Genomic DNA, 23,103 nt, shown 5'->3' with positions numbered 1-23,103 from the left:
CATGTATTATTCATGTCAACTTTATAGAAGTATATATATATATATATATATGAGGAGGGTTCAAATGCCTCCATTTGTTGTGCCTCCACCATGCCTCCATTTTCAAAACATTAATAGCTTAAATTTAAATTATAAACTTCAAAATAAAACCATTAGATATGATCTATGCCATTTTATCTATGTGCTCAAATTTTTTTATCACATTTCAGTTTTCTTTTTTATATGAATCAATTAGTTGAAAACTCAACATCTAGAAATTATCCACATTAGTACGTTTTTACGAGCTCTTGTTGATAACTAAAACAAAGTTGAAATGTCATAATTTTTTACAAGTGCATAGATAAAATGATATAAATCATATCCAATGGTTTTATTTTGACTTTTAAGTTTTAAATTTTGAGTTATTTAAGATTTTAAAAATGGAGGCATGGTGGAGGCACCAAAAATGGAGGCATTTGAACCCTCCTCTCTCTCTCTCTCTCTCTCTCTCTCTCTCTATAAATATATATGAACTCTCTCTAGTGGTCCGTAATATTCCTTTTAAGTTAGCTATATATGACAACAGAACCATCATTACCAACTAATCATGAATTTACTCCTCCAATAGCAGATTATCTATTCACATGGAGCAAAAAATTCAAGATTATAATCAATCACTAATGAGAGGTTTGTTAACATAACCACAAACATGAAGTATTACATCTCCTCAAATGATACTAGTGGACTTTGCATTTCAAATTGAATGTGCAATGATCAACCAAATCATGCATGTCCATATTTAATACGGTTTCTTCATTTCTTCCAGATCAATTATCTTAACTAACTGATTGGTAATTACTGAAGTCTATTTATCCAGTTATATTTAAGGTATCATAGAATAACTTCTGCACACAATACCTCAATTAATGCATCACATATATTTCACCATAGAGTAAATTTGCTGATTTCATAAAATAAAAAACTCATCCGTTAAGCTATCACAAAAGGCGTAAAGATAAACATGTTCAGCTTGCATTGGTGTTGTAAGTTGTATGTATTTAGTTGTCCAATAATCATGAACTTTAACTTGAACATAAGCATTTGATCTATTATATGATTAAATGACATCAAATTATTACTATTGTAAGAACTAACAACAACAAGTTTATGCTACTAAAAGTATGTAAATTTATATTCTAGCACAATTTGAAATAGAAAATAACTGAATGATTACCAGTAGTTCCTATTAAATGAATGGTGTAAGGAACTCAGAAGACAAGATTGGTTTATTATAGCTACTTGTTCTACGCCTTCGTCATATGTCGTTGACATGTAACCTTGCTTATTACGATCTTTAGTTGTTTTGTGTACGGTGGGATTTGCAAAACAAGTGAAAGGTTGTAATTTAAATTTGAATATTCTTTTTTGATGACAACATACAATAATGATCTGGATTGAATGTGAATCCAATCATTATCAAATTCTAATTAAATAGTAATAACAAAATTGTCAACCTGGTAGATACATACCGGTTTATCGAGTGGTTGAAAAGAGCTAAATTTTAGATAATTATAGTTATCACATGAGTTGCATTGAGGAAGCTAATATCATGCATTTAACTATTCGGTTTTTCTTATATTTTTTTGGTGGAGAAAGAGAGAGAGAGAAGGTAAGCAAATTCTTGACAGGCTCTGTCAAGTTTTTTATTTAAATAAAAATAATTAATAGAGAGAGAAGGTAAGCAAGTAGTCTCAGTTTTTAGGTATCCTCTCACTATTGTGATAGTGATTATCATATTTACAAGAAGTTCATTTGTTTTCTCAGTTATTTCTCAGTCTTTTGGGTGTCTTCAGGAAAAACATTTGACAACTATAATATAGACTTCATCAGATCATTGTCCAAATCTAATTATTTCTCCTTGGAATTTAACTCATACAGATTCTGATAAATTAGCGTTCTCCATGATATTGATGCATGAGTTGAGTTGCACTAAAATTTGTCCTGGAAACTGACACAAGTGTTAAAGGAGCGTTATTTACATTTGGGTTTGAGAGATAATAAAGTATAGTTCAAAAGTAATTGTATCAGTCGTTAATTCTGTGTGTAAAATGTCGCTTGATTATATGTAAGAAACAAAACAGAGTAGTTTGTTCTTGATCAATTCAAGCATACAAGTTCAAAACCAGAAATATCTATAAATTTATATTAAAACAATTTTATTGTAGGTGCGTACATGCCTTCGTCATTATTCTGATTATTTTAAATATTGAAAAGTACACCATGTTTTTATTATTTTTACGCCAAAATGATTAACGTGATAATTAATAAGTTCATTTTTTAATTGATATGTGTCACTTGCATGATTAAGTCCAAGCCAATGAGGAGCTATAGGTATTTTATATGAATAAGTAAAAAGTCTAATTCCATTATTTTAAAAACATAAAATTCTTGAACCAGAAAGAACACTAAAAAATGGTTAAGGAAAGAGGAATAAATGATCTGGAAACATATGGAGGAATTATTAGTGTTCACACATTTGAAAGGATAATCTATAGAACTTCTTATATATCAATGTGAAGATAATATATGACATGTTTTCGATGGTATGATTATATTGGAAAGTTTAATAAAGAATGAGTTCTAATTAGATAGATGATTTTGTGCCTCACTTATTATACATATATATCCCATATTTCAATAACCTATTCGATTACATCACCAACTCAATATGACATACAAATATGAATGGTAGAGAAAGCTGTCTTATATAATACAGTATCTTATCATACAATAATGCTAAATTTTCATATTACATATTTACTATTGTTATCAGTAATTTAAGATCTGAAACTACTATGGAAGCTAAATATATGCAATCTTTTGAAATATTTAACTAGAATGTATGTATGAAGCTAATGGTGATAAATCACTACACAGTTTCTGGTTTATTCCTGAGAACATGAAATTAAACTTTATCATAACAAACCACTGCAAAAAATGTTTGATCTACTCTCATTAAATAACTTTCTTTTTCATATCAAGAAAGTAGTGTTATCTATTTATTGCTCTATGTGTTGTTAAGTTTTGGTTTCCTTGTCTTTCATCATAGATAATGCTACAAGAAATGCTATTCCTTTCTTCCAGCATTTAGATTGTTCTTGATTTACCTCATTGGAACATTGAATTCCAATGTGTTGGTACTGGGGTGAGGTTATCAATACATCCACATTAGGAGATCATGTTTGTGTTTTACATTTTTAATTTTAATTGACTTGTGAATTTATTAGTTTAAGTTTACATTCTTTTTTATCTTTTGTGTTTTAAATTATGATTGGCTGCAATGTATTGTTTAATTTACTAATTATTAGATTTACTTAAGCTAAGGACCTGTAAAATTAAAAGCGCTTTTTTGTTTCTCTGAAAGTAAGAGCATTGTAGCTCTATCATTTTGCAAATGAAAATGTTTGGCTATATGAGCTTGCTTAAATAAGTGTTGATTTTTTTTCTTATCATTTTTTTTAAGGTGATTTTTTTTCTTATCATTGTTAGTACATAAATGTTTAGTTCAGTTATGGTGTAATAATATCCATTATGTGCATGGTATCTTGTGGATTCTTTTTAGTTTTTATTGAATATATCTGACTATAAGTATTTGGAAGCTTTTAGCTTCAAAATAATTTTACTATAATAAACAAGAAATTGATTACAGTTGCAATGAGAAACATGATCATTACTCTCCATGTTCTGGGTTCCATTTATTTATTACCAGCTTCTACCAGAAAGGGTTATATTATACTTGGATTGGCTGAGCCAATGATGCCTAGGCAATGAAAAACATACTATAGTTTATACAGAATACTTATTCTCTTTGTCTCAACACTGTTGTTTGGATTTAATTTTTGCAGAAAATAGTAATACTGTATATCTTGACAGGGTGGGCGGCTTTCATTTTATATTTTTTTCTCTTATAAAGTCAAGGGGAGCATTTTGGTACTTTTGGAGATTTCAGGTTGATAGAATAGTTGGATAGAAAGACATATCATGCCCAGATACAGAAGAATTAGTACTTAATTTTTCTTTTTATAATAGACAGCCTAACTCTTTTTTTTTTTTTTTATAACAAGGTAGTCAGCCTAACTTTATTGTAGAATTTATTTATTTGCTATATATAACTATATATTGTACTAACATTATTTGCTATATATAGCTATTGTACTATCATTATTTGATATTCATAGCTATTGTACTAGTACTAGTTTTATAACAATCAATAGTACTATTCTTAATCTTTGCTAGAGTTGGTACTAGAAGTTGATTGCATCCTCTTAATTTTTTTTAATGAATATGAAACTTTGATCATTAGATCAAGTTATTATTCTCTTTAATGCGTAAGCGCTGTACTGCCTCCAAGGGGCAGTATAATGACCTCTTCAAAGAGCTAATGAACCATATATTGCCAAATAAACAAACCAAGCTCAATTATGAGTTAGGTCTGATGCCAATCCTTCAAGCCATCTCATTCATAGTTTATTAGAAATTGTTATATATATTATTTCAAACAGGAATGTTCCAACCCTCAATATGATTATCTACAGTTGTACTTGAAAGGTAGCTAAAACTTCATCTTATATATATATGGGTAATTTACAGGTTATGGTACCTCTGGTACAACCTTAATTAATTAGGAATGGCCTAAACTTATTACTGCACATGAAACTGTACCTATTTGCATGTTTTCATTGATATACCACTTCTAGAAAAGTAAATAACATATGTTTCCCATCTAGCATGCTCCTCACCTTGCATCATAATCAGAGAAGTATGACGAATAAGTTTCACCAAATACTTCATTTGCACATCTAACGGCACCGAGAAGTATATATGATTCAAAAGGCAATGGATGCCAGAAAATTTGATATTGGTTGTAATTGACCTCATCGTTCATCTTGTGCCTCGCTATAACTAACTCTCTTGTTACGTATTTAACGTGTATATATAAAAAATTTGGGTAAACAAAACTAATTATAACCTTGGCAGGAAATATTCCAAGCCGACATGTGCCATCGTTGTGTAGACTTAAACATTTAAACATTGAATTACAATGACAGGCTGTATAAAAATAAACTCGTCAACAATCTTGCGTGCTGAAGTACGGCATTGATATGGCAACTATCGTCATAATATGACGAACAATATTGACAATTGGCATACTCTAGAATTAATCATCCATGTGAATAGCTTCTAAACTAATCATAGGCCTAAGCTACCTGCCCCTTCCATGAGATGATGCATATCTAATTCTATGAGATTATTATTAAATGTGCACTTAACTAATTTACCTAATTAATTATCTTTTTCAAAGAATATATCATTGCCTAATGCTGCAGCTTATAAAGAAGGTAAAACCTACTAACGACCTTAGCTTGTTTAGGTGGGAGAGACAGATAATTCAAAGTAGCTACCTTGTAGCTACAGGTCTACCATTTTGTTTAAATTTTACTTAAATTAACATGCTTTTAGAATATATACATGTAATCTTCTTAATAAATTTGCATATGCTAAACTTTTCAAAGTTTAATCTTCTCATTTTTACTTAGATATTTCAGCAATAATGTTTGTTCAAAATAATTAGTTCCCCCCAGTTACATACAGCTTGTTCTTAACCAACACAAATACTTAAGTGCACACCAACACCACACACACACACACAGTGACAGACAAAGAGGTTCTATAGGGACGTTGCATGGGAGGCCCTTATTATAATATTACACATAATACCCATATAGTCAACAAGTGATCAATACTACTAAAAGTGCTTGCACACATGCTACCAAAAAAAGAAGTGCAGTTTTAAAATGTCCACTACGCTGCATGTTCTCATGCTATACATTATTCTTTATTTGATTCAATGAAGAAATATGTCTGACACTTGATTTGCTGAAATAGCTTCTGATTTGTTGAACCACATGCATTAACCAACTTCCAGTGAAAGGATGGGACACATGTGCATCAGTGCACAAAACCATATATGCATGTTTGTTCTCACAGCTGTCAGGGAATTCGTTTCAGCTTCTACCAACAGTCTCACAGTATTTACATAACAGCACAATGATGAATATTTTTGGCAGATATACTTCTCATAATTTTTATATAAAGCAAATTAATTATTAATCTACTTAATATATTAATTAGTTTCTTTTCACATCTGTTTAAACATTGCAGTCTAGTGTGGTTTCTCCTATTATGTTGATGACATTATTTACTTGTAATTAATCTACTTGACATATTAATTCCAGTGCCAGGTTTCTCATATATTAATTTGATATTTTTTGTTAATCAAGGGGTAGAATATTGGGGTCAACTCTCCTTCATTCCTTAATTAGTTCAACATGGAAACAAATATGCATCCTAAACAACCTACTAATTATTCTCATAATTAGTTAATGCATCTTGCAATATTTATAATCAGAGGTAATTCTCTCTTGTTGTAAGGAATGAGATCACAATATATACTAACTCCAAAAACTTTACTAGCAGTGTCATGTACATATATTTTTTGTTATATAACATTTACAAAAAATGGCTTGTAAGTTGTAATCAACACCAAGTTGTTGGCATGTATTATTCATGTCAACATTAGTATAACTTTATAGAAGTATATATATGAACTCTCTCTTGTGGTCCGTAATATTCCTTTCAAGTTAGCTAATATACGGCCACAGAACCATCATTACCAACTATTCATGAATTTACTCTCCTCCAATAGCAGATATATACTCTAATCACATGGAGCAAAAAAATTAAGATTATAATCAATCACTAATGAGAGGTTTGTTAACATAACCACAAACATGAAGTATTAAACTCCTCAAATGATACTAGTGGACTTTGCATTTCAAATTGAATGTGCAATGATCAACCAAATCATGCATGTCCATATTTAATACGGTTTCTTCATTTCTTCCAGATCAATTATCTTAACTAACTGATTGGTAATTACTGAATTCTATTTATCCAGTTATATTTAAGGTATCATAGATTAACTCCTGCACACAATACCTTCAATTAACTATGCAGCATATATATCTCACCAGAAGAATGAATTAGCTGATTTCATAAAAGAAAAGTCACCCGTTAAGGTATCACAGAAAGCGTAAAGATAAACATGCCTAGCTTGCATTGGTGTTGTAAGTTGTATGTATTTAGTTGTCCAATGATCATGAACTTTACCTTGCACATAAGCATTTGATCTATCATATGATTAAATGACATCAAATTATTACTATTGTAAGAACTAAGAACGACAAGTTTATGCTAATATAAGTATGTATCAAATCAAACACAATTGGAAATATAATATAGTTGAATGATTAATTATCAGTTCATATTAAATGATCTGGTGTATGGAGTTCAGAGGACAAGATTGGTTTATTATAGCTACTTGTTATATGCCTTCGTCATTTGTCGTTGACATGTAACCTTGCTTATTACGATCTTTAGTTGTTTCGTGTACGGTGGGATTTGCAAAACAAGTGAAAGGTTGTAATTTAAATTTGAATATTATTTTTTGATGACAACATACAATAATGATCTGGATGGAATCTGAATTCAATAATTATTAATTCTAATTAACTACTAAGTATAACAAAATTGTCAACTCGGTAGATACATACAGCCAGTTTATTGAGGAAGCTAAAATCATGCATTTAACTATATAGTTTTTCTTATTATTGTTTGGTGGAGAGAGAGAGAGAGAGAGAGAAGGTAAGCAAATTCTTGACATCCTCTGTCAAGTTCTATTTTAAAATAAAAATGAAAGAGAGAGAAAGTAAGCAAGCGTATCAGTTTTTAGGTATCCTCTCACTATTGTGATAGTGATGAGCATATTTACGAAAAGTTCATTGTGTTCTTAGTTATTTCTCAGTATTTTGGGTGTCTTCAGTAAAAATATTTGACAATTATAATATAGACTTCAGATCATTGTCCAAATTTAATTATTTCTGTCCATAAATCTAAATTTCTTAGCATTAATTTACTGGATCCTGTGTCAATGTAACGATTAAATATGCCATGCATATTACTGTCTTAAATTCTCCAAAATGTAATTAATTAGGTAGCTAGGTATATATTCCAAATATACGCTAGCTAGAGAGACAAAAATGTGGGCAAAGCAAGCTATATAACTAAAGGTTTTTAGGTTCTCCCTCCAAGAAAAAAATATTTTCTAGTGTTCAAGTGTTTTGTGTGTGTGCGTGTTTGTTGATGAAATGAATTGAACACTATATTAACACAGATACAAAGAAGAAAAAATGACAATGACGACTAGCAAATGAGTAAGATAAAAAGCAGAAAAAATAAAGATATTTAAATAAGCCATGTTGGCACTTAGCACGGCGCCATATTCTTTTGGAAATAATTGTTTATTGACCCACCTCTCTCCTACAACTTTGCACGATCGATTAGATGCAATTCTTTATTCACCTAACAGAATATAAGACAACAAACACTGATCTCTTGTATAGGCATATAAGGTATGTTCTGTTATGTACATTTATTGCAAAAAAAACAAATGATGCTCATGCATGTGCACGAGATTCCAGCTCTATGTCTTTCATAGAATGTATGATCTTGCATTAAAAATAGTGTATGGTTTCATTTATAGAAAATAATATCTGATTGCATTAAAGCAAATCATGCAATGGCTGCACGTGAGTTAGAGGTGCCAATGCATGGGTTGATGTACTGTGTAGTTAATTCAGGAAAATTGGGCAAAATTATTTAAGAGCTGAGTTCAAATATTACTTTTTTGTGATCACATTATACTTCCATTTATTATTTTCTAATAACAAAAAATTTAAAACTTATGTCAAAATAAAATCGTTATATATGATCTATATAATTTTTTACATTCACGTAAAAAATTATTACTTTTCGGTTATGTTTTTATCTGAACTAATTAATAAATTGAAAAAATTAACGTCCAAAAATGGTTGACACTAATGTGTTTTTGCAAGAGAAAGATGAAGTAGCACAGTTGGCTAGGAAATAGTCTTAGGACTGTTAATTACTCAAACATCGAGAGTTTGATTCCTTCTCATGATGGCTTCGCAGAATATGCAAAAGATTTTAAAAAAAATGTATTTTTGCAAGCTTTTGATAACAAATAACACAAAGTTAAAATGTATCTTTTATATGTTCATAGAAAAAAAAAATATAGATCATATCTAACAGTCCTATTTTAACATTTAAATATAAAATTAAAGTTATTAAAATTTTAAAAAATAGAGGGGACAATAGAAACATCAAAAGATGAGGCATTTTGAACCTTCCTCGTTATTTATTACTTACTTGTGAAATCTATTAGAATTAATTAACTATTTTTAAATGCGGAAACTCAGATGCAAAAGGTAAGTATAAGATGTTGACAATTGGCAGAACATGAACGAAATTGTATATGATAATTAAATTTCTTCCTGAATAACTAAACTTTGGTTTATGTCTCAAAATGTTTAAGAAATTTTATCGGTCGTCTATAAGCCACTTGAATTTTGTTTATTTTTTTCCTAATTAGTAACTCCATCATATTTTCTGAACTAAAAAAAATTATTGATGTGAATAACTTTTTTATAACTATCGATAAACTTCATTTTTCTTCACAATTTTTTTTTTTCTGGCGAACATTCAACAATATATATGCTCTTAATAATTTTCAAATAGATTAAGATGCAGTATATACTTTATAAATGAGATTTGTAAAATGTTTATATTTTTAGGGGGTTAATTAAACCTAAGTAATTAATTATTTAATAAATTCGCTGCGCATATATATCAATTCATATATCAGTTTTTCATGGTATTTCTCAATTTGCTTGTAGTCGTGGTTACTTTGGATTCCTGATATACATTGGATTCCTGATTCCTTTAATAATATATTGCACATTACAATTTCAGAATAAAATAAAATGTTAGGTCAACATACCTGTTGGGAGGCACACATCACACATGCACTCTGTGACTATTGTAGGGTTACACATGTAATTGTTACGAAGTACAATTCCTGAATTGAGCATTTTCATTAATTTGATAGGGAATGTCAGTGTACTTTATTTCTTAAATAAAATGAAATGTACCCCAAATTTATTAAAATTCTGGTCGAAGCAGGACATTTGACTATTTTAATTTTAATTGAATTTTTTATCCATATCAGAATTTAATATATTTTCTGCAATCATCTGAAGATATATAGAGAATAGTTCTCTTTGCAAAAATATAATTAACGTTAAATATTTAAATGTTAGAACATACACAAGAAAATCTTATGACTAAATTGCTACCAGTAGCACTTCGACCTAAGTGCTTACAGGGTCAAATTTTAGTATTTGATGTTCAAACAACAAATCCAAACCGTTAGATGTTCAACCTATATTAAAATGTGTTTGGAGACCAAATTTTATATTTTTTGAATTTTTTTTACTATTTATTAAGCTGGTTTGAAAACCGTTGTTTTTATTAAATTTCTGCAGCATCGAAAAACAGTGGTTTTCAAACCAGCTTAATAAATAGTAAAAAAATTCCAAAAAATATAAAATTTGGTCTCCAAGCACATTTTTAATATAGATTGAACATCTAACGGTTTGGATTTGTTGTTTGAACATCAAATACTAAAATTTGACCCCGTAAGCACTTAGGTTGAAGTGCTACCAGTAGTAATTTAGACATTCTCTCTCTCTCTCTCTATATATATATATATATATATATGAGAAAAAGCATATTTTTATTTTCAATTGGCATATCATTGATGGATATGAACAAAAGAAATACTTATTATAAGTTTATTTCGACCAACTAGAATACTTGGGATATATACTTTGATGTCACATGCAATCGACAAACACAAAGTGTGCTTCAGTAAAAAATGTTTACTTTTCTTTTATAAAAAATAATTAAAATGTTTATTAGTACTATTCTAAATATTCTAAATATCTGCTATTATAAATTTATAATGCTGTGGATAGTGGATCCCTCTCCTAGGATCCTATTAAAATCAAACCTGTTCAAAGATATATAAAAGTATAAAACAGACACGATGTAGATCCAAGCTACTGTCAAAACGGAATGAATCGCAGCACAGAAATCCACTTAGATATCTCTGAAATTATATGCTTCTCATTTTAATCTAAATATTTGAAGAATTCTTCATTTTGAGGAATATTGTTTAATTGATGTTCATGTTGATAGGCTAATTAAGTTGCGGTGCGAGATTTCTTTAACTTTTAAATTTCTGAGGCATGAATCTCTCCAACAAAATACCCACCCAAGAAGTGAATGAATTTAAAATAAAAATAAAGAAAGAATATCATATAATAATCTGAGGCAGGTAATTGTTTTTTACAAACCTATGCTCACATTAAACTTTATTAATTTCTAACAATGCACAATTAAGTGAAAGTTAGGGTTTCCTAACTTCAAATAATTTATCAGGACATATACAAATTAACCTTTTAGTATGAGATGAGAGTCAAAGTACAACAAGCGCAATTAACTATTGTCTTTCTGTAACGATCTGGTCGAAATTACGCTTAGACAAGATAGCAAATGAGTTGGGCTGATTGTTGAAGGTGACCGTTGCAACAGATGCCGATGAAGAAACATTTGTTCGCTTACAAGAGATGCACAAGCTAGGGTTTATATGCATATAAAATGGATGTGGGTCAGGGTTTTTTCGGAGCATCCGTAGCTCGGCCACCTCTCTCTGAAGACGTTTATTCTCAAGTGTCAACATATGGCAGCATCTTTTCAGGTACTCATAATCCATCTCAGTTTTCTTCAGCTTTGTTCTGTTTTTGCAAAGTGAACAAGCAAATCTTAATTTGTGTTTTCAATCAAAGTCATTTACATAAATGGGTTAAAACACTAGTGGAGAACCAGACATCAGGAAAGGTCAAAAACCGATATTAATTAGGAATTGACCTATGGGCGTTCTTGATCCAAGCATTACTGATAGTACCATTAATCAGGAAATTGGGCATTCTTTGATGATAATAAAAACCAAAGATTGTATAGGTCACAGTTATTTTTTGCAGTGTACATGTGTATGTGTGTAGCATGTCATGTTGCATATTACTGCAGAGGCACTATATTTGTTTGGCTTATCTTTGGATTTGCTAGAATGACACATATTGTTATATATGTATATTTTCTGATAAGTATCAAAATTATTTAAGAAAATAATACAATAATTAATTACCTGGCTCTTCTATTCTGGAACCAAACCTCCACTTGCCGCGGTTTAAGGTTGAGCTGTTTGGAAAGAACTAGCTTCTGCTTCTGTTGTTGCAAAATTTAAAACAAGCTTTGTGTTAGATGTATTTATTCAGGGATCAACAATCCTTTCTTGAAACAAAAATTAAATGCACATGCACACAAGAGACACCAACATACCGGATTGAGGATGCTTTGTTTTTTGAAGCTCTCTTCAAGAAAAGACGCCTGATCTCGGGTTAGCCGCAGCTTCTTCCTTGCAACACCGTCTTCTTTTTCCATCTCAAATAATGAACTGTTGGCAAGATCATTTTTGCTTTGGGCTTCACTTGATTTAATGTTAGAAGATGAAGAGAGAGCTGCTGGAATTTGGTCAACTTCTTCTATTGATAGTGCTCTCTCAATATTTCTTCCTTTCATAGATTCTTCTACATTAGCTGCGTTTTAACAATTTGTTAGTCAATTTTCTCACTATTTCATTAACAAAAAATGGATCAAATAATCAATCTAGAAGCTGTTTGCTTTTGTGGGCTGTAACTTAATTGTCTAAGATAGGAAACCTTATAATATCATCATATGATCAAGATAAGAACAAAATAAGTACCCTTTATTTATTTGTTGCTTTTAGATCATCAGGAACAAAATAACTTTATAATAATGTTTCCGGTCAGTGTTATGCTCATGCGTTCAAAACGAACATTTACAATAAACTTTTGCCTCCTTTCCGATCGACGTGCATGGCTTCTATTTTATTTTTATCTTTTATTTCTTAGTTTGATGGTCAAGATTTATTTTATAAAATAGTCAAATTTTATATATTAGAGACTTTATTTTGAAGCATATTAAGATAAAATCATATAAAAATATATATACAAATTATATTTTTTTAAAATTAATCTATATAATCAACCAACAACAGAATATAGGCTTATTGACCAGAACCTATGTATGTTTGGTTGGGTTGAGAATATACTATTTTTGGAGTTAGGTTATTCGGAATAAGCCTATTCGGTGTTTGGTTATATTAGAATAGTTAGAATAGGGAATTCAAACTTTTTGTCTTATTAGAATAGGCTACTCCTAAGAGATTTGAGATTTGACTATTTTAATAAGACAAACTACATCTATTCTTGATTTGGCTATTCTAGCTATTCTTTATTTTTTGCTTTGGGCTTCACTTTGATTCATAAGCAAAAAAAATAAAAAAATAAAAAACAATTGAGTGGCTTAAATCTATTCTATTATTTTTCTATTAAAAAAGTAAAGTATTAAAGCAATTGTTTATTTTTTTATTATAATATAAAGCTTTGTAATTATAGAACTAGAGGATAGTATATATTCTTGATCCAAAAGAAAGAACTTTCTATAAGTATAGAACTACAAAATCATATATGTAGAAGTTTTCACCTTGATTCAAAATTATATATAGAACCTTCTCCATGTGAAAACATCACCAATTTAAATATTAATAATAATTGTGAAGATTTTTGTTTTTTAACTATATATTAATTTTCTTCTTATACCTAGTTTTCATCTTGATTCAAAATATATATCGAACCTTCTATATATCTTCTATATATATGTAAATACATCTTCAATTTAAATATTAATAATTGAGAAGAAGAAAATATCTAAACTAGGTATATATTAATTTTCATATCTTTTCAATAAGAAGTATAATTAATCCAAAGAAAATATAAATCATCTTACAAAATTCTTGTTCGCATATTACTGGGCGAAGGCTAAGCTTCAAAAAATATTCTTCATCATGCATCTCTTTCCTCTTATGTACGTTATCCCTTTGTGTTTCTCTTATTATTTTAGCACCTATTTCTTCTTCTTTATCAATTTCTTCAGATTTCACTGCTCTTAATCCATCTCCCAAACCCAAATCCAAGCTCAAACCGTTCTCCATGTGTGTACCTGTGGAGTCTGTGGTGTGTGCATGTGTGTAGAGAGAGAGAAGGAGAGAGAGAATGCTTGATTCAACTGCTGGCTCTTGAGGTAGTGGCTTTTATAAAAGCAACAAGGGATATTCTTTGGTATATCATATTGAGTCTGTGTGTAGTCTATATTAAATTGAACAAGACCGTGAATAATATCATATTGATATATCTACATAAAACCAGCAGTTTCTAATATCAAATTATTTTAAGTAGTTTGGAAGTGATTTAAAATCAAATCCTATCGTTCAACTATTTTTATTTTAAATCATTTCAACAAATTAACATAATTAAGAGATCAGACAAAAAAATTAATTTAAAAATGATAATTAATTATCAATCTGCATGATTCATGAAGTGAGAAGGAAACTTGCACTCTGTTGTTGCATTATTTTAAATTTCCCTTGTTGTATTTGTTCATACAAGCAAGCAGGTTAAGTGTAGTGATATTTAAATTTGTAAGCATGAAATCGTTTTTGACTGTATATATCTAGAAGTTGTGTTTCATAAAAAAAAATACACCATATATCTTTTGCAAAGGTACTTAACCATGTACCTAACAATCACTAATTCTTTTTGTTAAATTTTTGCAAGAGTTTTAGGTTTAACCATGTACCTAACAAGCACTAATCTTTAACCAAATAAATAAAGTTAGATGTCAAATATTAATTCTAAAACTAAAAATTCTACGGTAGTTTGGACTAAATATTTAATGATGGACCGAGTCTATTCTACAAGAAACAAAACTAATTATGGTGTCTCTTATGGAATTCGTATCCCCTCAGGTACCTTAGTGAGTAGAATTGAATCGTGCGGTCCAAAAATGGATTGGCACGCATCTCAAAGCACAAATAGTCCTGCCCCCTCTGTCATCCCGAATCCCGACCGGCTGAGAGTAAATCTGAGCCGTCCGTTTCAATTGTGTTGAGTCAGGTACCTGGGAGGATACGGATCCGTGTCTTCATAAAGGATCATAAATTTGACCTATGGTACCCATGAGGCCATGACCATTACATGAAACAATCAATTTTTTGTTGGACCATGCAACAAAGTCCACTGTGAACTACTTTTAAATTTAAATTATTGTCCCAATCATGCATGCTTAGCTTAACTTTAATTATGTCAAACCCCAAAAATGAATCATTGGAAGCTAGGTTGGTAAATTAGTTCAACATAAAATATAATATTAGTTAAAAAGTCATTAATTTTTTTTAATAGATATACGCATGCAAATTAATTCAAACGTACACACCAATTATTAGAAGATAACATTTTCACCTTTTAATTAATTTAATTATAACGGCTTAATGCGAAGACTTGATTATAGTTCTTTTGTTTATTATATAGGTTAATATTGTTATCATATAATCATTCTTTAATATTCATCATTTTTCAGGTTTCATGGTTAATTTGTAAACAACTGGTATATATATGGTCAAGAAACAAGGTCAAATTAATTGCTTACTAGATGGAACTAGTTGACATAATAATAAAGTAATTAATTACTGATGATTTGCTTGCTAATACAATCCTTTATATTTTCTTCCTACATTTTTAATTAATTTTTTAGGGCCCGTTTAGAAAATTAGGAATGACACCATATATTATTCAAATAGTAAAAATATATAGCATTGTGGGTCAATTGTACTATTCAGATAGGAGTTAAATAATGTTACATATATACTATTCGGAAGAATGAAAATGATATATAGTATAATAATAATAATAATAATAATAATAATAATAATAATAATAATAATAATAATAATAATAATAATAATAATTGTAATAATAAATTAATGATGATGATAATGATGTCAAAAAATGTATGAATAATAATGATAAATATTATTATTATTATTATTATTATTAATCATCATCATCATCATCATCATCATCATAATCATCATTGTTTCCTAATTCTCTAATGCAGTTTACAGCCACTTTTCACTTTTCAATAATATTTTGTTATTCCGTTATTCTATTATTCAAATGATTTCCAAAACACATGCAGCCAATATAAATAGAAATAATTGAGTTTTACATATATTTTAATTAATTGTAGTTATAAGATCATCACTAAGTTACTAGCTAATAGATTACCTTTAGTTATGGATTCTATTATTGATCCATCTCAGACCGCATACATTAAAGGAAGGTTCATCCTTGATAATGTAGTTAGTGCACATGAGGTCTTACATCAAGTTAAGATTAAAAATCAGAATGGTGTTTTGTTTAAATTAGATTTTGAGAAGGCTTTTGATCATGTTAATTGGGATTTTCTTTTAGAAGTAATGCATGCTAGGGGCTTTGGACAACGATTTATTACATGGATGAGATTAACTTTAGAAGGCAGTAGAACATGTGTTAACTTGAATGGTACTTTAGGTCCTTATTTTTCTTGTAAAAGGGGGGTTAGACAGGGTGACCCACTATCACATTTCCTCTTTGTTATAGTTACGGATGTTTTGAATAAAATTTTACACATGGCAAAAGTCGGGGGATATATTGAGGGTTTAGGAAACTTTCTGAATTTTGGTAATATTTTGAATTTACACTTTGCAGATGACACTTTGTTGTTCCTTAAAGCTGATAAGGACATCTTGAATTATATTAAATGACTTCTTTTAGCTTTTGAGAATGTTTCAGGTCTGAAGATAAATTTTAAGAAAAGTGAAATGTATCCTCTCAATTTATCTGTTTTGGAATGTGATGAATTATCTTCTGTGTTAGGATGTAAAGTAGCTAATCTTCAACTTACTTATTTAGGTGTTCCAATAAATAATAACTCTCTTATGAATATAGATTGGCAAATTTTAATTGACAAAATTGAAAAGAGACTTCAAAGTTGGAAAGGGTCTTTATTATCTTTAGGGGGTCGAGTCACCCTTTTAAATTCAGTTTTGTCGACTATTCCTCTATATTGGATGTCTATTTATAGATTACCCGCAAAAATTAGGCATAAAATAGATAAGATTCGAAGAAAATTTTTATGGCATGGGGGTAATTCTACTAGGAAAAAATATTCTCTGGTAGCATGGAATATAGTATGTAAGGGTAAGGATCAAGGTGGTCTCAGTATCTTAGATTTGAAAAATATGAATAAGGCTCTTTTAGCCAAGTGGTGGATAAGATTCCATGACAATTATGTCACTGGTATATGGAAAGATATTCTTCACTGTAAATACAGTTTCAAAACTGCCCCTTCTGTATGTTCCCCTTTTTGGAAATCTATTCTAAAAGATCATGTTGTAATTAATTTAGGACTTAATAAAGAAATAGGTAATGGTAGAACAACTGCTTTTTGGCTCGATAGATGGTTTACTGAACATGCCTTGCAACATCTATACCCAAATTTATTTTCAATTGTTTATAATAGGTTTATTTCTGTGGCAGATGCTTTTAATAACTCCTTCTTACAATTGTCTTTCAAGAGACAACTTACGGGTATTTACTTAGTGGAATGGAATGCTTTGCAATTTAGATTTCAACATTTTACTTTGTCTCCTAATTTAGATGATAGATTGATATAGAGATGGTCACAAGATGATCACTTCACTGTTCATTCTTTTTATAAATTGTTAGAGTATGGTGGTATACCAAATTCTATATATGATACCATTTGGAAATCTCACATCCCTTTAAAAATCAAAATATTTCTTTGGCTGGTCTGCCAAGATAAAATTCTAACTAAGGTTAACTTAGCAACTAAAGGTTGGTCAGGGGATCTTACTTGTGCATTTTGTGACCCACATGAGAGTACTGAACATTTATTTATACATTGTTCTTATGTACGATTGATCTGGAATTGGATTGCATCCCACAATTCTTTTACCTTTAATTGTAATTCTTTAGATGATCTGTGGTTACTTGATGCTTCTATTCCCTTAAAAGATAGATTACTTGTAGAATTGCTAAAGGGAGCTATCTTATGGACTGTATGGTTAGAAAGAAATAGAGTTATTTTTAATGATGATACTGTTAGTTTGTAATAATCTAGAAGTCAATAATACGATAATTTATCATAAAGCTTTGTTCATGAATTGGATGATTAATATCATTTTGTTGCCTTGAGTATTATTGAATTTATGGATCATTTCGAGTTCATGACTGAAATTGTGAAACTCCATAATATATATGATATATACTCTTAAAAGGTCACTGACCAAGGTAATTAGCAGGAACACTAATTACCGCTATAAGGTTAGTATGTGGGTTAAAAGATGGTTAAGTTTTACAAACCACCTGACACGAGATGTCATTTTAATCACATAGATACATGTTCTAGGAACATGGTATTTGACAGACCCCGAATGAAACATTAAATAGAATTGTGTTCGTGTCATTAATGTTTTTCATTGAGTGTCACGTTCTAAAGTATGAGGTATTTATCGTTCCCACTAAGAAATATGTATGTGTGATTGCTATCTACCGCTGTCCGTAAAAAGCAGTCATAACGGTAGTTTTTCCATATGTATAGCTTAGCTGAGGAAGTGATAGTTTACCAAGAATACTATTTGTCCCTCGTATCTCTATACGAGCTATAGCATCACTGGGCCCCTTGATAGAGTAAGATTATCTGCTAGCGGTATAATTACAAGAGTAATTATATTTGATAATCTGCTCAAGATCAAGAAAAGATTAAGTTAGCAAGGATGACACACATCTACCTTGAAACTAATCTGATAGCTATGAGACAGAAGAACAGACACAAGTAAATTGTTTACTGGATCGTGATATTGTACAGTACAGCATCATCTGTGTAATTGGATGGTCATGATGTGTTGCCAGACGCCACCCATGATTATAGAAGTTAAAACGGTTTTAACTCTATTTACCAACATAACACAGATCCTATTGGGTCACACCATATAGGAGTTAATCGGAGAATCTTATTTTGATTGATTATAAATTGGTTATGATCAATGATAAGATGGTTATAATTAATTATACATGTTATAATTAAATTATAAATGTTATGTAAAAATAACAAGCAAAAACATTGGTTAATTTATAAACGTGTATGACACGTTGTATAAAAGTTAACCGGTTAATTTATAAATGTGCAGGACACATTGTATAAATTACCGAAACAACAACCGCAAGAAAAATATATATAATTATTCAGAATAATTATACGAATATTATTTGTGTTCGGGACGAGGGCATTCGGATCTTTTCAGATTCGTCCTTATCCGCATGACATGTCATCGATCCTATCCAGATGACACGTCATCGACACCGAAACAAATAACCGAAAGAAAAATATATATATAATTGTTCAGAATAATTATACGAATATTATTTGTGTTCGGGCCGAGGGCATTCGGGTCTTTTCAGATTCGACCTTATCCGCATGACACGTCATTGATCCTATCCAGATGACATGTCATCAATCCTATCCACAAGGGCAAAATGGTCATTTCACACGTATGCCACCTTGCATGTGTAGAAGCATGGAGAAGAATGTGGAAGGGTGTGGAAGGGGTATTTTGGTCATTTCACATATAAAAGGATGAGGTGTTAATGGCATATCTTATAAATAGGCCGAACTTGGAGGGCATTTTGGTCTTTTGCAACCGAATCTAAACACTATAAATAGGGGTGGAGGGGTAGAGAGAAAAAGATATATATATGCACATTCACATGTATCTTTTCGTGCAGAAACGAATCGGTATTTTCTCTCTTTCTCGGTTTCTCTCCCAAATAGTGTTTCGGTTGAGAAAAGAAAGTTATACGTACTTGACGTATAATCTTGCGGGTTGTTATGGAGTATATTTACGGGATCGATGAATAGTGTTTTACCGAATTTAGCGGTATGTCAGTTTTGCATATTGATGAAACTGAGCAACCGAAAATTCGTGTTTACGGGTTTTCGTCTTTTTCCCCGTGAATAGTGTTTTTGCAGAATTTCGCGGTTTACGGTATTTCTGGCAGAAGAAACAAACCGCTCTCTGGTTAGTCCTGGTGGATAACCGATAGAGGTATCACACGTGTGATACTCCGAGTCGATTCCTTCCCTGGTGAGGCTCTACTCGCTCGGTCTGCATTCCAACTGTGATTTGGAAACAAGGTATAAATATGTTATATTAATCTATTTAATTGGTAAGTAGATTAAAGTTTTAGAAATCAATCATGGAGTAGATCTGTAAAAGGATTAAATTGGGTTTTGATGCCAAAGGAATACTGAAGGTGGACCGCCTTGGAAAGTTTCCTGACATACCCCGTTTAATCCTGAGCTTAAGTTGGCTGTAGAAATTTTTGTTCTACGGTCATTCCGCAACTTAAGCCTAAACGGGTTTCCAGTTATAGCACCCCGTAAACCCCAACAGATACTACTCTCATTTCCGCTAAATCATTAGGTTTTAAGATAATATCTTTAGCTACTTTTTGGTATAAATCTAGATCTGAAAACTCATATTTGAAATTAAGTCTAATGCTTCCATATGATGTTAAGGACCTCCCAGGTCAGATACTGGAGGAGGAAGAGGAGTCAACCCAGGTTTCTGGAACTGGCAGCCCTCCAGGTCAAATTTCTGGAGAAGAATTGATGAAGATTTACTGAATTATGATTAGTAGTCTTTTCTTATGCTAACTGATTAGCTTTTGTTTTTGTTTACTTAGTGGTATGTTGTTGTTTTGTGTAATTTCTATTACTTTGTTGGTTGCTTCTTGTATGTTTTCTATCTTTTGCTATGGACACTTTATTATTGTAGACCTTTTCATATTTGGTTATGGTACCTAATTTGGGTCCCATATCAAGTATGTTTGATTTCAATGAAATCGGTGGTATTATCACTACTTTTCAAAAAAAAAAAATATATAGAAATTAGGAAATACTAGTTTCTACTTTCTACTCACGTTGCTTCAGCCCCTACGTATCAGTTCAATTTTTGTACAATATATATTTTTTGGTCAGGGGTGTAAAATGTATTTAAATAGGGTTTAATTTGTTATTATAACAGATAATGCATTATCTTTGTTATAATAGAACAATTTTTTTAACTGATTTAGAACTCATATTGTAAATAATCCTAGTTTATCTAAAGATAATATGTTTTTTCAGAAATTATTATTTGTTAGATTTTAATCGGACGGCTATATATTTATTCAAGTGCATCTCTCTCGGATTGATTGGTCACAAGTCGGGCGAGTCGGGTAAAGATATTAACAGAGCCATTTTGAATTCTTCCAGCCCACTAACCATATGAAAGAGCTGATTAGACTGTGTAGTTCGTGCTCTGTATGAAGTATGATTAACTCTGTTAATATTTACCCGATTGGTCCTAGGATTTGTCTGCTCCAGATTCAGTGGCGTAACTTTGCAATAAATATGTAGCAAATCGATTACACCCGTTTCCACGCTTGTTATGACTCGCTGCACGTCATCATACCTAGAAATATATATATAAATATTCTTCTCGGTTCAGCCAATTTTTCAGTTGCGTTTCGTTATGTTAGCTGCAATTAACAAACAGGCTAACATGATTTGGTGTTCCAATTATTTGGTTCCTACTTAATTTTAAAAGGATTAAGTTTCTTATTCAAATCTAAGGCGACTTAATTAAGTTAATCTTAATTAGGTAGCTTAAGTCATAATTTAAATTATCAACTAATGAGGAGAGAGAAATCAAAAAATAAATATACGTCTCAATTTAATAGTAAATTCTATAGACGAAGTAAGCTGATCCACTTAAAGAGATAAATAATTAAAATTATACTTCATCATATTATTTGACAATTTTACTGTGAAGTAAATTTCTTGCTCCACCTTTTATTCCACACACAGTAAAATACAGTTGAACTACTTATTTGACATGCAATTAATTGAAGACCAACAAATAATTATGAGTGTCTCTTGCATAATTATTTGAAGACAAAATTTTGGGGAAAGGATTGTAATTGCCATATCGATATTCATATTTGTGCAACTTTTTGTGCCATAATTTTTGTAACATAATTACAGAATTATGAATTCATGACCTCATAAAAATCTACAAAACTACCTCACAAAATATAATTCAGTTAAGTCTTCATATAAAATACTTTCTCCAAACAATTTGATTCCATAATAATTAGATGAATATTTGAGTTCGTAAAGTTTGCATCACTTTTTTAGCAGTAATTATTGGTACATTCTTTAATTTAGATTACAAATCTAAATCTTAAGAAATCATCAAATATGCTGACAACCTAAATAGATGAATATTTCCTCACTCCAAAGCTTCTTCCCAATTTTTTTTATTAATACCCTAAAAAATAAAGAAAATATCAAATTTACCCTCGAATTTTTTTTTTTCAAATCTGCCCTAACCGACCAAACTTGGGGCGGCCAGGTTTTTTCTTACCAAACCACCCCGCGTTGGGACGGTTGACTTCTTCTTTTTTTACAAAACCGCCCTTGGGCGGGGCGGTCAGCTACAATATTTTTTTTTTTTAGAGATATCTTAATATTTTCCTTAAAACCTATCGTATAAATTTCAAACTTCGATTTAAATAGTTCAATAAGTTGGTTATATAATAAACTTGTAGAATACTAATTTTTACTATTTTTGAAAAAAAATTTTACTATTTTTTTATAATTTATGAAAAATGGCAAAAAATAGTCTAAAATATGTAAATCAGGTTGAGTGGTTCGGATAGACTATTTTAGTTTTGAAAAAAAAAATAAGAATGCTGAGATATAGATGATGCAAAAATAAAATGAGGTATTTGAACCATATATATGTATGTACTCTGTTACTAGTACATAATTGAAGCAAATGTATCACATAGAGAAATAATTGAAAAGACCAATGTATACATAATTGAAGCAAATATATATATATATATATATATATATATATATATATATAGAGTTAGGCTGGGGTGCTATGGATAGCATAGTGGCCTCTATGCTACGGCTCAATATTCGAGTTTT

General features: G+C 30.4%; 1 protein-coding gene across 1 annotated transcript; it reads right to left on the bottom strand.

The window, feature by feature from the left end:
- Positions 1 to 11,493: 11,493 nt before the first annotated feature.
- Positions 11,494 to 14,171, bottom strand: LOC144560977 (homeobox-leucine zipper protein HAT4-like). Its single transcript, XM_078310197.1, has 4 exons — positions 13,951 to 14,171; positions 12,421 to 12,677; positions 12,227 to 12,306; positions 11,494 to 11,816 (listed from the first exon to the last, which is right to left on the bottom strand). The coding sequence occupies exons 1-4, from the start codon at positions 14,153 to 14,155 to the stop codon at positions 11,522 to 11,524; spliced, it is 837 nt and encodes a 278-aa protein (XP_078166323.1). The 5' UTR covers positions 14,156 to 14,171; the 3' UTR covers positions 11,494 to 11,521.
- Positions 14,172 to 23,103: the final 8,932 nt, after the last annotated feature.

The sequence above is a fragment of the Carex rostrata genome, chromosome 10 (assembly GCF_964058835.1).
Source record: "Carex rostrata chromosome 10, lpCarRost1.2, whole genome shotgun sequence".
Lineage (NCBI taxonomy): Eukaryota > Viridiplantae > Streptophyta > Magnoliopsida > Poales > Cyperaceae > Carex > Carex rostrata.
This window is presented reverse-complemented; position numbering and strand designations above follow the sequence as displayed.